The sequence below is a fragment of the Strix aluco genome, chromosome 3, assembly GCF_031877795.1.
Source record: "Strix aluco isolate bStrAlu1 chromosome 3, bStrAlu1.hap1, whole genome shotgun sequence".
In the NCBI taxonomy this organism is placed as follows: Eukaryota; Metazoa; Chordata; class Aves; order Strigiformes; family Strigidae; genus Strix; species Strix aluco.
Genome location: NC_133933.1, coordinates 69788013 through 69801059, shown reverse-complemented (window position 1 = coordinate 69801059; position 13047 = coordinate 69788013). Strand labels below are relative to the sequence as shown.

The following is a 13047-nucleotide window of genomic DNA, read 5'->3' as shown; positions in this document are numbered from 1 at the left end:
TGGAACAGTCACTTTTATTTACTTAGTTTTCACTAAAGATGATTAAAATGTTGTGGATTTTTTTGTCAAAAAAACATTACAACTGAAAATTGGATACTGACTATTGAGCATTAATTTACCTGAATTTATCTGACTTCTTTGGCATATTTTAATTTTTAATAGAAAAATTAATGCCTGTAAACCAAAATCTTTAAATCTTGAAGAATTTATTTTCGAAATGCTACTACAGTGTCTCCAGAGAATTGTCATTTGGATGTTTTATGTTATTCTCACTTTCTTCATCTCCAGAACACGCCTGCCTTCAGAACCATAGTTATATCAGTGACTTCATGCTAAATACTTGTTAAGTGCTCTGCAGTATTGAGGTATAAAATAAAAATCAGCACAGATCTTGCAAAAATAAATCAATGTATTTCTCAAAAAGTTTTCAGCTGGTGTTTTTGCAACCCAAGGATTTAATTTTTTTTTTTTACCCATGTCTTAATAGATGTCGACTTTTTTCTTTAAAGCTTCCTTTGCCTGTGGACTCCACAAGGGGGTAGGAAATAATTTCTCATAGTTTAGGTTGTGACAGAAAAGATTTTTAAAAAAATTGGCGAATTTAACTATTCTGACTGCAAGCAGGCACTGCAGATAATACCTTCTAGTTGCTGAGTTGCAAACCATTTAAGAATAAAAAATAGCAATTGTTTGAATAAAGATCACTGGCTTTGAAGACAGCTCTGAATGTCGCTGTTCGAGGCATTGCAAGAGGAATACTGAGTGTGGATTACCTGGCTGGGATCCTCTTAAGTGTGTCTTACTGTCCTGCATGTTCAAATGGGATGTAGCAGAGAAGAGGACCATGGGGGTGCTCTCAGACTGAGGTGCCCACCTGGATGTGGGAGCTTGAACTCCCTCCTGAATCCAGGATTGGAATTATATCCTCTGAGAGCAACATTAGCTCTTGCTGGAATGATTCACAGTAAAAAAGATACAAGTTCCAACCCTTCTGGCTGCTGCCCTGGGGAGAAGAACACAGTCTGGATTTGATATAGACCAGAATGCATGCTAAAAACAGTTCACTGTAGTTTGGAAAAATAGATTAATGAATGAACCTGTGTTTCAGAAAAAAATAAAACATAACAACTTACCATGATATTTAGGGAGAGGAAGAAATGAAGATATCAACAATGCTTGCATCTGAACATAAATGGTGTACCCTATTGAACTGAATGGCATGAATATGTTATAGCAAAACCCACAGACACTCAGGTTGTCCTGTGAACCAGCAGGTGTGGTCCACAAAAAAAACCCCTGTTACTCTGATGCCCTACATTTTGTGCAAAGCAGTGCTTTGTTTAGCGTCAAGTTTAGCACCAGCATCATGTTTAACAGCAGGTGAAACAGCGTGACATGCCACAAAGTCTTTCAGGAACCAAACCCCACCATCTGCAAGACCCCTTGGCTAGAAGAACTACTGAAGAAGATCTAGCTGTGGGCTGCAAGTTGGGAAGCAAGACTGACTAAATAGATACTCCTTTAACATCCGAGGGCACACACTGGACACACACAAGGACATGACATGCTGAAGCCTCACAGGTATCTCAAAATTGTTCCCTGAAAATTTGCAGTCTGGAAGAAAAGTTGTCTTTGTAGGAGATGTACTGTATTGGGCTGACTCTGAATGATATGCTATATGTTAATGAAGTAATTTAATCATTACTTAAAGTGCCTCCAGTTGCATTGTGTCACCAACTGGACATTTAATATGTAGAAAAATTTTCAGACATGCCTAAATGTGGATTCAGAGACTTAACTAGACATCTAACATTAATTTAACACATTCTTGTGTAACTAACAGGAGAGATTAAAATGCACTCTGCAGAATAGTTGAGTACAGTGGCAAATTCTGCTGGCAGCAAACATTGTGAAAACACTCTAAAAGGATCTGTAGCTGCCTCCGAGTCTATTGTTATATTTAATTTTTTGTGGTCCATGATCTGACTCATGGTTTCACTGCTGGAAGGATGTCAGGGACATTTAGGATTTGTTAGCTTTCAATAAAAAACCCTCATGGACTAGTTTTACCACAAGGATAGATGTGACGGCATGCAAATTTCTCTGAAGAAGCAACATTGAGCTGCATGCAGACATGACCTGGCATGACTGGCTGCAACATTGCCTCTGCTGTGTCCCCCATCACCTGGAATGGAGCTCCCCTCTCCCTGCCAGCACTGGCACACTGTGGGCTCTCAGAATCACCCCCAAAACACTGTGTATTTCATGTGGCTCAGCTCCAAAAGGAGAAGCAGAAAGTTCCTGATCGCATCCCAGATGGTCCCCTGGACAGTAAGGTGTCATGTGAAATGTATGCAAAGGTTGCCCGCTGCTTCACTAGAGCTTCCAGAAAGCTGACCCCGAGGAAGGCACTGCAGGAGCAAAAACAGATTAAGACAAGTCTAGACAAACCTGAGGTGACAACACAGGCTCTGAAAGTCAGGGCTGGGCAGTCTTAAAGAGATGCAGCTCTCCAGAGCTGGGACATTAGCCACAAGAAACCTGCTGCTGTTTTCTTGCTCTCCTTGAGCATCGCTGCCATGGTCCTTCTGTGTAATCCAGGGGTCTCCCTGGACATGTATTGAGCAATGATATGGGACAATGTATTATCCAACTACTAGGTGCCTAAAGCCCTTATTGCATCCAGCCCTGCTCTTTTCCCTGCTCTGACTGTTCAGCTGGTGGCAACTGTGCAGAGCCAGCATTTAAAATAACTTAAAGGTCTTGGGTTTTATGTTTCTTATTATGAAAGGTGAGAGACTTACACACCACCCCAGACAAGTCTGTAACCTTCCAGCTCCTTGCTGTCTCAAGTGTTTCAGGGTGAGGTGAAATTGAGATTTTCCAGATCCAAATTATAACATGTCCATGTTACCACAGATCCATTAAAAAGTTTTCAGCAAAGAAAATGAGCAGCTATCACTGCCATATGTATGCCATATTAGTATGCCATACTAATATTGGTGCAATAAGCCAAGAACTGAATAAGCATATGGGTGACTTTTTGGTAGTCAGACTTTAATAAGGGTAGAGTATACATTGTATGCATACCGCGAAAGGTAAATCAGAGGTACAATTCACAAAAAGACTCCTTCAGTAGCTGCATTCAGTAACGACAACTCGGCCAACTTTATTTTAAACATGTAACTGATGTGAGCTCTGGCAGTGACTCTTACTGACTTCAGAGGGAGATCAGCATGGCAAGGACCTCAATTGGAGGCTCCAGTTCAGTGTGAAAGTGTGGTGGGGTTCATATGGGGTGGGCTGTCAGCAAACACATTTTATAACATCTGGAGCCTGACGTCTAAAGAAAGAAAGGACAAGCACATACGTGAGTGTGAGCAGTACTCTCATTCCCAAGTACTCCTCCCCAAGTACAAAGCACATGGAGGATAAGGGCTGAAAACCCAATTCTATTGTTTTCAGGGGAAAAGGTCAACTTCAAGCCAAAATTACACTCTTGGGAATAACAGCATACTCTATACATCTGCTAATGCCCCAGTCACAAAAGGGTGATAAAGACTGATTAGCCTGGGATGTGTTCAGTTTAGGATATTATTGATTGTGAACCTCAGGAAAGATAGCTGCATGCATACAAGGTTAGATGAAATATTGAGTTTATAGACTGTATCTAAATACTTTCTGAAATAAAAAAAACCCAAACCCAATGCGTTAAGAGATTCTAGAAAGACTTATCTTCTGAAACACTATCAAGGCATTAAGAGTGAACACAAGCGGTAAATAAATATCATACAAAATGAATCTGATTTTATTAAAGAAATATTTGGTGACATAATTCTACAGGATGACTCATAAAATTCATATTGCACATTTCAGGCTTTTACTGAACCATGAATATTCAGTATCTCATAGTTTCTTCTTCATTTCTAGAGCTGCTGTCAGTAGTAGAATCTATTACTGTGACTGATCTTCAGATAAAAGTTTTATCATACGAAGATATGGGTTAAATATTTTGCCTTTTAAGATATACTTAAACGTTTTCCGAAACCATGGATAGAAAAAGCCATATATTAATGGATTGCAGAGAGAATTTAAATAACCAAGCCAGTTTAGAGCATCAAACAAAGGTAAAGGAGTAGAGAAATCTAAAAATGGATCAATTAAGATTGTGAAAAAACAAGGAAACCAGCATATTAAGAAACCCAGCATAACTATACTCAAAGTCTTGGCAGCTTTCCTATCTTTATTCTTAGAAAGCTCATTTTTCTTGTCACTTTTACTGTGCCTGTGTGCCTGGCACAACTCACATGTGTGCCTTTGGGAGACTGTAAAAATTTTAACATAAATCCCTATCATAACACAAGCAGGAGCAAATAAACCGACTGTAAATAAAACAGCCCCCCACAGTTTGTTGAACACAATAGGGCACAAGTTCGAGCATTTAACCAGCATTTCATAGTCCTCAATTCCAGAAGCATAAGCTTCCGAGAAAACCACACCAAAAGCAAAAGCAGTGGGCACTGACCAGCACACTGCTATGATTTGTTTTATGACCGTGACAGTCATGGTGCTGGCGTAATGCAGAGGGTGGCAGATTGCATAAAACCGATCCACAGCAATGGAACAAAGATGGAAAATGGAAGCTAAGCAGAGCATCAGGTCAAAACTGTAATGAACTTTGCAGAATGTCATCCCAAAATACCAGCAGTTCTCCACAGACCTCATCATGCTGTAGGGCATAACGGCAAAGCCCAGCAGGAAATCCGTGACAGCCATGGATAGGATGAGGAAATTGGTTGGAGAATGAAGCTGCTTGAAATATGAGATGGAAACGATTATGGCCAGATTCCCTAAGATGGTGAGAATGAAGGCTGCTGTTATGAATAGATACATTACCCCTCGTACTGCTGCTGACCTAAAGCTCTCAGGACAGGATCTATTTCCAAACTCAGAGCAATCAGTCAAATCCCTTGAGATATTTGGAGAAAGCATAATCAATCCTTTATTAGACTTTTCTATTGGAGATGCAGTTCCATAGACAGATTTAATTTTCACAAGTTTCCAAAAGATTCCAAATCCTAACATGAGAATACAAGATAAAATAAGTCAAGAGCATGAACTCAATTACTAAGTGAAATGAAGTAATTATGAGGCAAACTTTCTTTTGGCTTAAATAAGGACCAACTGTAATTCATTATTTTTCCAAAATGGTACATGAAATCTGATAACTGGAAGCTATTAGAAAATTCATTGCAAATAATATTTAAACAAGCAGTTGAAAGTAAACTTAATTACATCTTAAATGAAATAAATTATATGATAACATTAATTTTATTTTGCGCAATCTATTGTATCTGGAGCATTTTGTAAAATATGGTTCTTGTACTTTATATATATCACAATTTTAGTAATTTTAAAGTGTTAGAAGAAAATGAGGCATAGGCAAAGAAAGCCCTCAAGTCACTTCAGTCTGTAAATACTATGTAGGATTTATTTGTCTCTTCAATCTTAGAATGATCTTTTTTTGATGTTTTTTTTCTATAGGAGAAATGTTATGTGAGCTGACATACCTCAGCTTTCTTGCAGGTTTCAGTTAATGAGATATTCACCTAAATTCTCATCTCGAGAATCACAGATCAGCTGCCAAAACCCCCTTTTCCAAATTATTTACAATGCTAAACTCACCTGCTGTGGATTATTAGCAATGAATGCATCTCATGGAAATAGGTTGTAAAATTGGTATGATAAGAAATACTCCTTTCTTTCCCTACATATATACTTGTTTTCTATGATTATAATTCCACTAACTAAAAGGGAGGGGAGATAGGTTGACTCTTGTCTCCTGTAATAGACTGTGGTCCAGCTGCAGTAGTTGCAAATGAATACACCAGTGAATATTTTCAAGGGGTAAAAAATTCCCTTCATTTATCTGGGGACAACCAGACCCATTTCTTCCACTTCTTTTCCTGATAACTTGTTTTGGACTGAGAGCAAATTTAGAAATAGAAGCAGAAGGAGATACTCTTCTCCACAGTATTTTAACCCACTTAAAAGGAACTTGGGAAGCAGCTTGGTCCACTAGGTAACCCCTTGGAATAAAGAAAATACAGAAGCAGAGCATCAAAAGATTAAAAAGAGTGCTTGGAAGTCATTGTTATTGGCTAATCCTACCTGCATCTCTTTTAATAACACCATCAATAGATTCTTTAAGTAGACATTTTTCTGTTTTGTTATTGTCCTGCAAAACTGCAACTGCAATGTCGGTAAAAGGCAGACACCCCTCTGTAAATTGACTCAGATTAATGAAAGGTGGGAATTTATTTTTCTTTTATGACATTGCATTTACTTCCCAGGAGATTTTGAGTTAAAAATATGTATATAATTTAGGGGTTTACATCAACAGAAGATAAACAAAGCCAAGTGTCTGTATTCCCAAGACCATTATTTTTGTTTGATCTATTAATTCATTTACCCTCACATATAGAGGAGCTATTTTGGTGACTTAAGGTAGATACAAGTCATATCAAAATGAGTCTTTGAATGGAGAGGCTAAAGGTAAAGGTGAAGGAAAGATGTTCTGGGTTTTATCTATTTTAGTGGCCAATACCTTCTTTCACATTTTTTAATCATTACCATTTCTAATGAAGCTTAGAAATGAAATATTTAATAACCTTGAAGAAGATTACTATCTTGTAATTTAATGGGCCACAACAGCACTTTCTCTCATGCTGGCTGCATGTGCAGCTTTAGCATAACGTACAGAAAATCTTCCCCACATATTACAGAAATGGAAAAAAAGAAGTGTTAATTTAGGTCAATCTATCATCTGTTACTGGGAAATCTATTATTGATAAAGAAATAAAAATTAGGAAAGGTAGTATTTCTTTTGTTACAAGAAAAGACCAAATTAATTCACTAATAATGTGAATAAGTGGAGTCCTCTGAGGTCAGAGGTGGGTATTGAGACTTAATGCTGACCCTCATGCAGATGTATTGAAGATGCATTACAAAACCAAGGGTAAATGACTGCTATTCAGCAGAGACAGGATCTTTATTGAATGTGATATACAGTATGTCATAAGAACAGGGCAGAAAATAAACATGGTTTTTAAAATTAATTAAGGAAACAGTAAGAACATTTAAAGGAGTCTACCTTTATGTCAGCTGCTTTAAAGACAAACAAGGAAACTTTCTGTTGGAGATAAAAGGCAAATATCTGGGATTATCTACAACAGAATTATTTACAAACTTCAAAAAATAATAAAATTTTGTCAGTGTGTACAGCAGAAATATTTTATCTTTGAGATCTGTTAGTATTTTTGAGACAGGCATGTCTAGTAACTTCCTTTTTAAGTAAACAAGTGAGAGATATGTAAGCTTCACACAGATTATTAGTTATTAAAAGAAGTTGCTAAAACATAAATCTGTGCAGAAATCTATGCAGACACAATTATATTAGATTAAAAAAAGTAAATCTGTGGAAAGAGGCTACACTTGAAAAAGCATTACCTTCAGAAAGCAGTGTTCCATGTGCCTCACCGCTGGTGTTCCTTTCAGCATGGGACAGAAGACAGGGATGGGGGAACAGTTTGACATCTCACCTTTCAGAAATGAAATGTCTAAAACCTGCTAACAAATGTACAGGAACTGAAACCTTTATAAAAGAAACTGTTTAACTGTGTTAAAACAAGACTACAGAAAGGGCCTTAGAAATTGTCTTTGAGAATTAGTCGTGTGAAGCACTGCTGTACTGCAAAGGCAGTGTGGAGAGAAAATTGTTGTCATTATTTTCACTGGTAAAACACAGCCTATGAGTTTCCTTTATGTTGTACCTCATCATTTCAGTGTTGTTCTTAATTATTGATTGGAGAGAACTATTTGGTTACTTATTACTAACCGCTTCAGTAAAGCAGAAATCCCAGCAATAGAGAGCAAAAGACAAGCTCAAATTTTCTCAAAGAATTGTTTTCTCCAGTTGGCAACTGAGAAAGTCTAAAGGGTGTAGGATGCACTCTGCTTTCAGTGATCTCTCTTTAACCTACATATCTTTTAGTCAGTATGCTGTGAGTACTCTCTCTTTAACCTACATATCTTTTAGTCAGTATGCTGTGAGTACTCAGTGTTTAAGGAGATTGACTTTTCCTGTAACTATGGGAAATAATAGAGACCTCTATAAGACCTCTAAATGTAAGAAATAAGTTGAGACCTCTACAAGTGGGTTGTGGAGTTCCCACTGCCTAAATTACCTGTGGATCCAATCTCTTAGGAAATGAATTTGTTTTACAAAGGCTATTGCATAGTCATCACATAGAAACATTTTCAATTACCTATGCAGCTGGTTGGATTTAAAGTGTCAGCATGAAGGTGAAAAGATCTTATCAAAAAACCTACAAAGTAGGAAATTAAATTTAGTTGGGAAAATCTGGTTAAGCAAGACTATGTAACATTAAGCAAGACTCAGTAAATATGGGAATTAAATTTCATAGAATCATAAAATCACAGAATGGTTGAGCTTGGGAAGGATACACTCTTCCCCATCATCCAGATCATTAATGAAGATGTTGAATAGGATTGGACTCAGTATTAACCCCTCAGGTACACCCTCAGTTGGCCTCCAATTAGACTTTGTGCCAATGATCACCACCCTCTGCGCCTGGCCATTCAGCCAGTTTTCAATCCGCTTCACTGTTTGCTCATCTAGCCCATACTTCATTACCTTCTCTATGAAGACCTTACAGGAGCCAATGTTGAAAGCCTTACTGCAGTCTGAGTAGGCAATAACCACCGCTCTCCCCTTGTCTATCAAGCCAGTCATTTCGTCATAGAAGTTTACAAAAATTAAGCTATGTCTAATGGAAACAGACTAGTCAAAAAGTGCTTACAGATAAGTGTAGTCTTTCTGAATTATGTCTTTAGATGCATTACTGTGGAAGCAGTGTTGTAGGTAACTAAGATGATCAGGAAAACTACAGAAGTAAAAGACTTTTGTAGAACATTTAGTATCTTATGTTTGACTGTATCTAGTATTTTCTTCTTTGTTGAACGGGTATGAGTGCATTATAGAGGACAGAGAGCGCACAGTGTGCACAACCTAGATGAGTTAATGATTTAAGGAAAGCCATACACTTTGTAATATTTACCCAGTTTGAGAGCTCAGTTTTTCTGTTTGAACACTGCACTAATGTATTTTTTTATCTAGCAGTTTAAAATACTCTGTTTTGGAGTGAAGCTTTCCTTGTGAGACTTCTAGAAGGGTCCTGCTTGGACAGTTAGTGCTTCTCCTCTTCCCCCATCCTGCTGCATCTGCTGTCCGAAGACAATAAGGCTCAACCACAGGTGGGACCACCATGCAGGAGGCCATAGCAGGCGTCACCTCACAGGCTGCAGCACCACATTACGACCTCCAAAACACGAGCTACAGGCACTAAAGCAGAGTGGACAGACAGCAGAGCTTGACTCTGAAATTCACTATCAGTTCTGTACAAAGCATGAGAGGAAGGTGACATTGCAAATTGTGCTCACTGGTGGCAAAATGAACAGACATAGCTTTACTGGTGAAACAGAGCCTTTCATCATGCTGGAGTAATTGCTTTGCACAAGTTTTCAGGGAAGTTAAGACATATGAAATCACTCACTGGAGACTCATTTGTTTTGAAAAAGGTAGCCATCTGGGAAATGTTTAATAAGGTCACTAATTAAATGTGTTGATAAAGAATTTAACAATACCCTTTGCACTTCATTTACATGAAGACACTTTGAGATTGCAGGAAGGTACATTCTGCTTCTCCAGACCTAACTCATAATCTGGTCGGACAACTGCATGAGGCGTTTTTCTTGTGCTCTCCTAATTTTTCAGTCTTGGGTTCAAATAGAGTCCCTGTGGCCTCATTAACACATCTCATTTGTACATCCCCTTCACCGTGAGAAATAGCTTTGCGCTGCCTGCGATTAGAGCTAATGAGAGAAAGTAACCTGGGACTTCATTAAAGTTGCTCTGCTAGAGAAGGCACTCTGTAAACAGAAGGCAAGGAGGCTCTTCGGGGAAGTGCCACCTTTAGGTAATAGGACACCAGAGGAAAAAGTTATTTCTGAAACTTTCTGAGCTGGGCTGTGCACAAAGCTGACTTATATTGTAGGTTATTAAGAACAAGGAGAACTGCCTTCTAGGGGTGGATGAAGGTCACCAACAGTCTGTGTGTGGAAGCCCCTTGTTAATTCTGCAGAGAATAAATATTGGTGACATCTTGGCTAGACTAGCTTGCAGGGGAGTTGTTGGTCTATACATTGAAAACGTCTTCTATTATTTCCATTTACACTAAATAGTTTGTGGTGATCTTGTGCAGCCATGATATTGGGTTGTCCTCTCTACTGGTTTTGGCTGAGATAGGGTTATTTTTCTTCATAATAACTTGTATGGTACTATGTTTTGGATTTGTGATGAAAACAGTGTTGATAACACCGCCCCTGTTTTAACTATTGCTGAGCAGTGCTTACACAGCCTCAGGGCTTTTTCTGCGAAGAGGCTGGGTGTGCACAAGAGGTTGGGAGGGACACAGCTGGGACAGCTGACCCCAACTGACCAAAGGGATACCCCACACCATATGATGTCATGCTCAGCAATAAAACCTTGGGGGAAGAAGGAGGAAGGGGAACATTCAGAGTTATGGTGTTCATCTTCCCAAGTAATCATTACGCATGGTGGAGCCCTGCTTTCCTGGAAATGGCTGAAGATCTGCTTGCAGATGGGAAGTAGTGATGAATTCCTTAATTTGCTTTGTTTGTGCAAGCAGCTTTGCTTTACTTATTAAACTGTCTTTATCTCAAACCACAAGTTTTCTCATTTTTACCCTTCTGATTCTCTCCCCCATCCCTCTGGGGGAGTGAGTGAGCAACTGTATGGTGCTTACTTGATGGCTGGGGTTAAACCATGACATCCTCCAAACTTCTGCACAGCGTGCATGGGATAGCTGAGACTCCCCTAACCCAAGGTTTCCCCTATGTCCTCAGGATGATCTACTGGCTGCTGACAATTTTTGACCTGCTTCCCTCCTGATGTGCTCCAGGGCAGGACATGGGGAACTGTGTGTGTGCCTCTGGGACTTTACAAACCACCATCCCACCACTGTCCCTGAACTGTAGCTATTCACACAGATCTTCAGTAGTAGCTCTATGGATCACTCCCTAGATCCAAAATCTCATTTCAGGGCTCTTGCTAGTCAAGAGTTGGTCCTAAGAAGACATCTAACTGCTAGTTCCAGAAAACTGGCCTTTGACTCATTTTTGGAGTTCCAGGATCATCCCAATTTTTCCATAGTGTGGGATTCACCTGTGATGAGTGATCCTCATTTCAGCTCCCTAAAAATTATATCTAAAATCATCAAAATATCTATTCTAGTGACTGGGAGATCCCTCTTGGTAGTAAGAGAAAGAACATCTGCAGGAACAGTTCAACTTACCTAAAAATGGACAAGCTGGTGAGACAAAACACCCTGTGAAGGTGACTATTTTTCTAGTGAGTATGAAGAGAGCTACTAATGACTAGAGCAGATGTAGTGCTCAATTTTTAGATGTCTAAATTTAGATTAGGTGGATATCAACCTTCAGACGTGTGAGTCTGTTTTTTATGGTTTTAAGTGGATTAGCTTTAGACTAGGGTCTAGGCACAGATTGCAGACGTGTGTGCTCTATTTGAACTAGAGGTTATACTGCAAGCAAGCTGGGATCATATTCATTCACAAACTCCTCCTGCAACCAGAAGATAATGCCATAAAGATTCCAGAAGACATTATGAAGACAGACTGACCAGCTGTGAACTCTAGTAGAGCTGAAATTCTTTGGAAAGACAGTAATATTTCCAAATTTTCAGGGATATAGACAGTGGATGAGGGGAAAGAAACTATTTCTCCATTGACTTCCTGAAGGGACTAGGTTAGTATGTGCTGAACTTACTAAATATACTTAGAAAACCTCAGATGGGTGACATTCCTCATAGAGAAAGATTATTTTCCTTCAATCTATAACACTACCAGAAGAAATAGCACTTCTGAAACTGCTGTTTCGAGAGATCATGATGTCCAAGTGATCGTGCAGTTCATTTCAGAAGGTAACACTGAGCATGAGAAAATTGACTACAGTAGCCAGACTCACTGGGGATGAAGGAAGAAGAGAATTACCTATTAATCTATCAGAAAGATAGATTTTTTAAAAAATCTTAACTTATTTTATTTCTGTGAGATAAAGTATTAAAGTAGTCATATTGCCACTAGCAAGGATTATCTTCCGCAGCACAAGTGATGATGTGGTGTATATTTCATTGTTCTTTTTTATGTCATTTTGGAGAGTGCAAACTTGCAAGATGGCAATGAAACAGTAGAAGAGACAATCTCAGATCCTGATATTTTGCTCTGCTGAAATGTAACATCATTCACCTTTTATGCTGTACAGCATAGAGTGCTTCAGTGCTCTACAAAGCACGGAAAAGAAAGACAAGATACACATACGATGTGCACTTATCCAAGCAACATGAATGGAGGACATCATTTACTGCTGAGCATAGCTCTTACTTCAATACAGAGTCATCAGTTTCTCTCCATAGTCTCTTCTCAGGTACTAATCCTTTCCTGTCCATTCCCAGGACTGGTCCTTCATAGTCCAACCAGATGTCACAGGATCAGGCCAGAAGTATTATTTCCTTCTGTTTGGTATTATGTTAACTCTAGAAAAGCCAGGTGATAGATTAAAAAAATTGGAGTCTGTGGGTCTTCTTCAGCTGGTGACCATGTGCTAGTTTTTGATTTGCTCGCCTGGGTGTCCTGAGAAGCTGACCACAGAGGTAACCTTGGCAGACTCTCACCCAGGTGCCATCACCCTAAACCATTCCTATAGGCCTTCTTCTGTCACTCCTCCTGGTTCTTCCACAGTCACTCTGCCCCATTCACACTCCAATTATGCCACCATAGCATTTCTTCAAAATTCTCTATATACTTTCTTCACCAGCTGTCACAGCATTGCCATCAGACAAAATAACAATATGTCCAAGCTAAAAGA

The 13047-nt window shown here is 39.0% G+C and overlaps 1 protein-coding gene across 1 annotated transcript; it reads right to left on the bottom strand.

Annotated features, from left to right (window-relative positions):
* Nucleotides 1-3954: 3954 nt before the first annotated feature.
* TAAR2 (trace amine associated receptor 2) lies at nt 3955-5112 on the bottom strand. The gene has a single exon (XM_074820543.1). It carries the CDS (start codon nt 5083-5085, stop codon nt 3955-3957), a length of 1131 nt encoding a protein of 376 aa, XP_074676644.1. The 5' UTR covers nt 5086-5112.
* Between the last annotated feature and the right edge of the window lie 7935 nt (nt 5113-13047).

Excerpts from the sequence above, each read along its gene's own strand:
- TAAR2 (XM_074820543.1), bottom strand. The coding sequence starts at position 5,085 with ATGTTAGGATTTGGAATCTTTTGGAAACTTGTGAAAATTAAATCTGTC.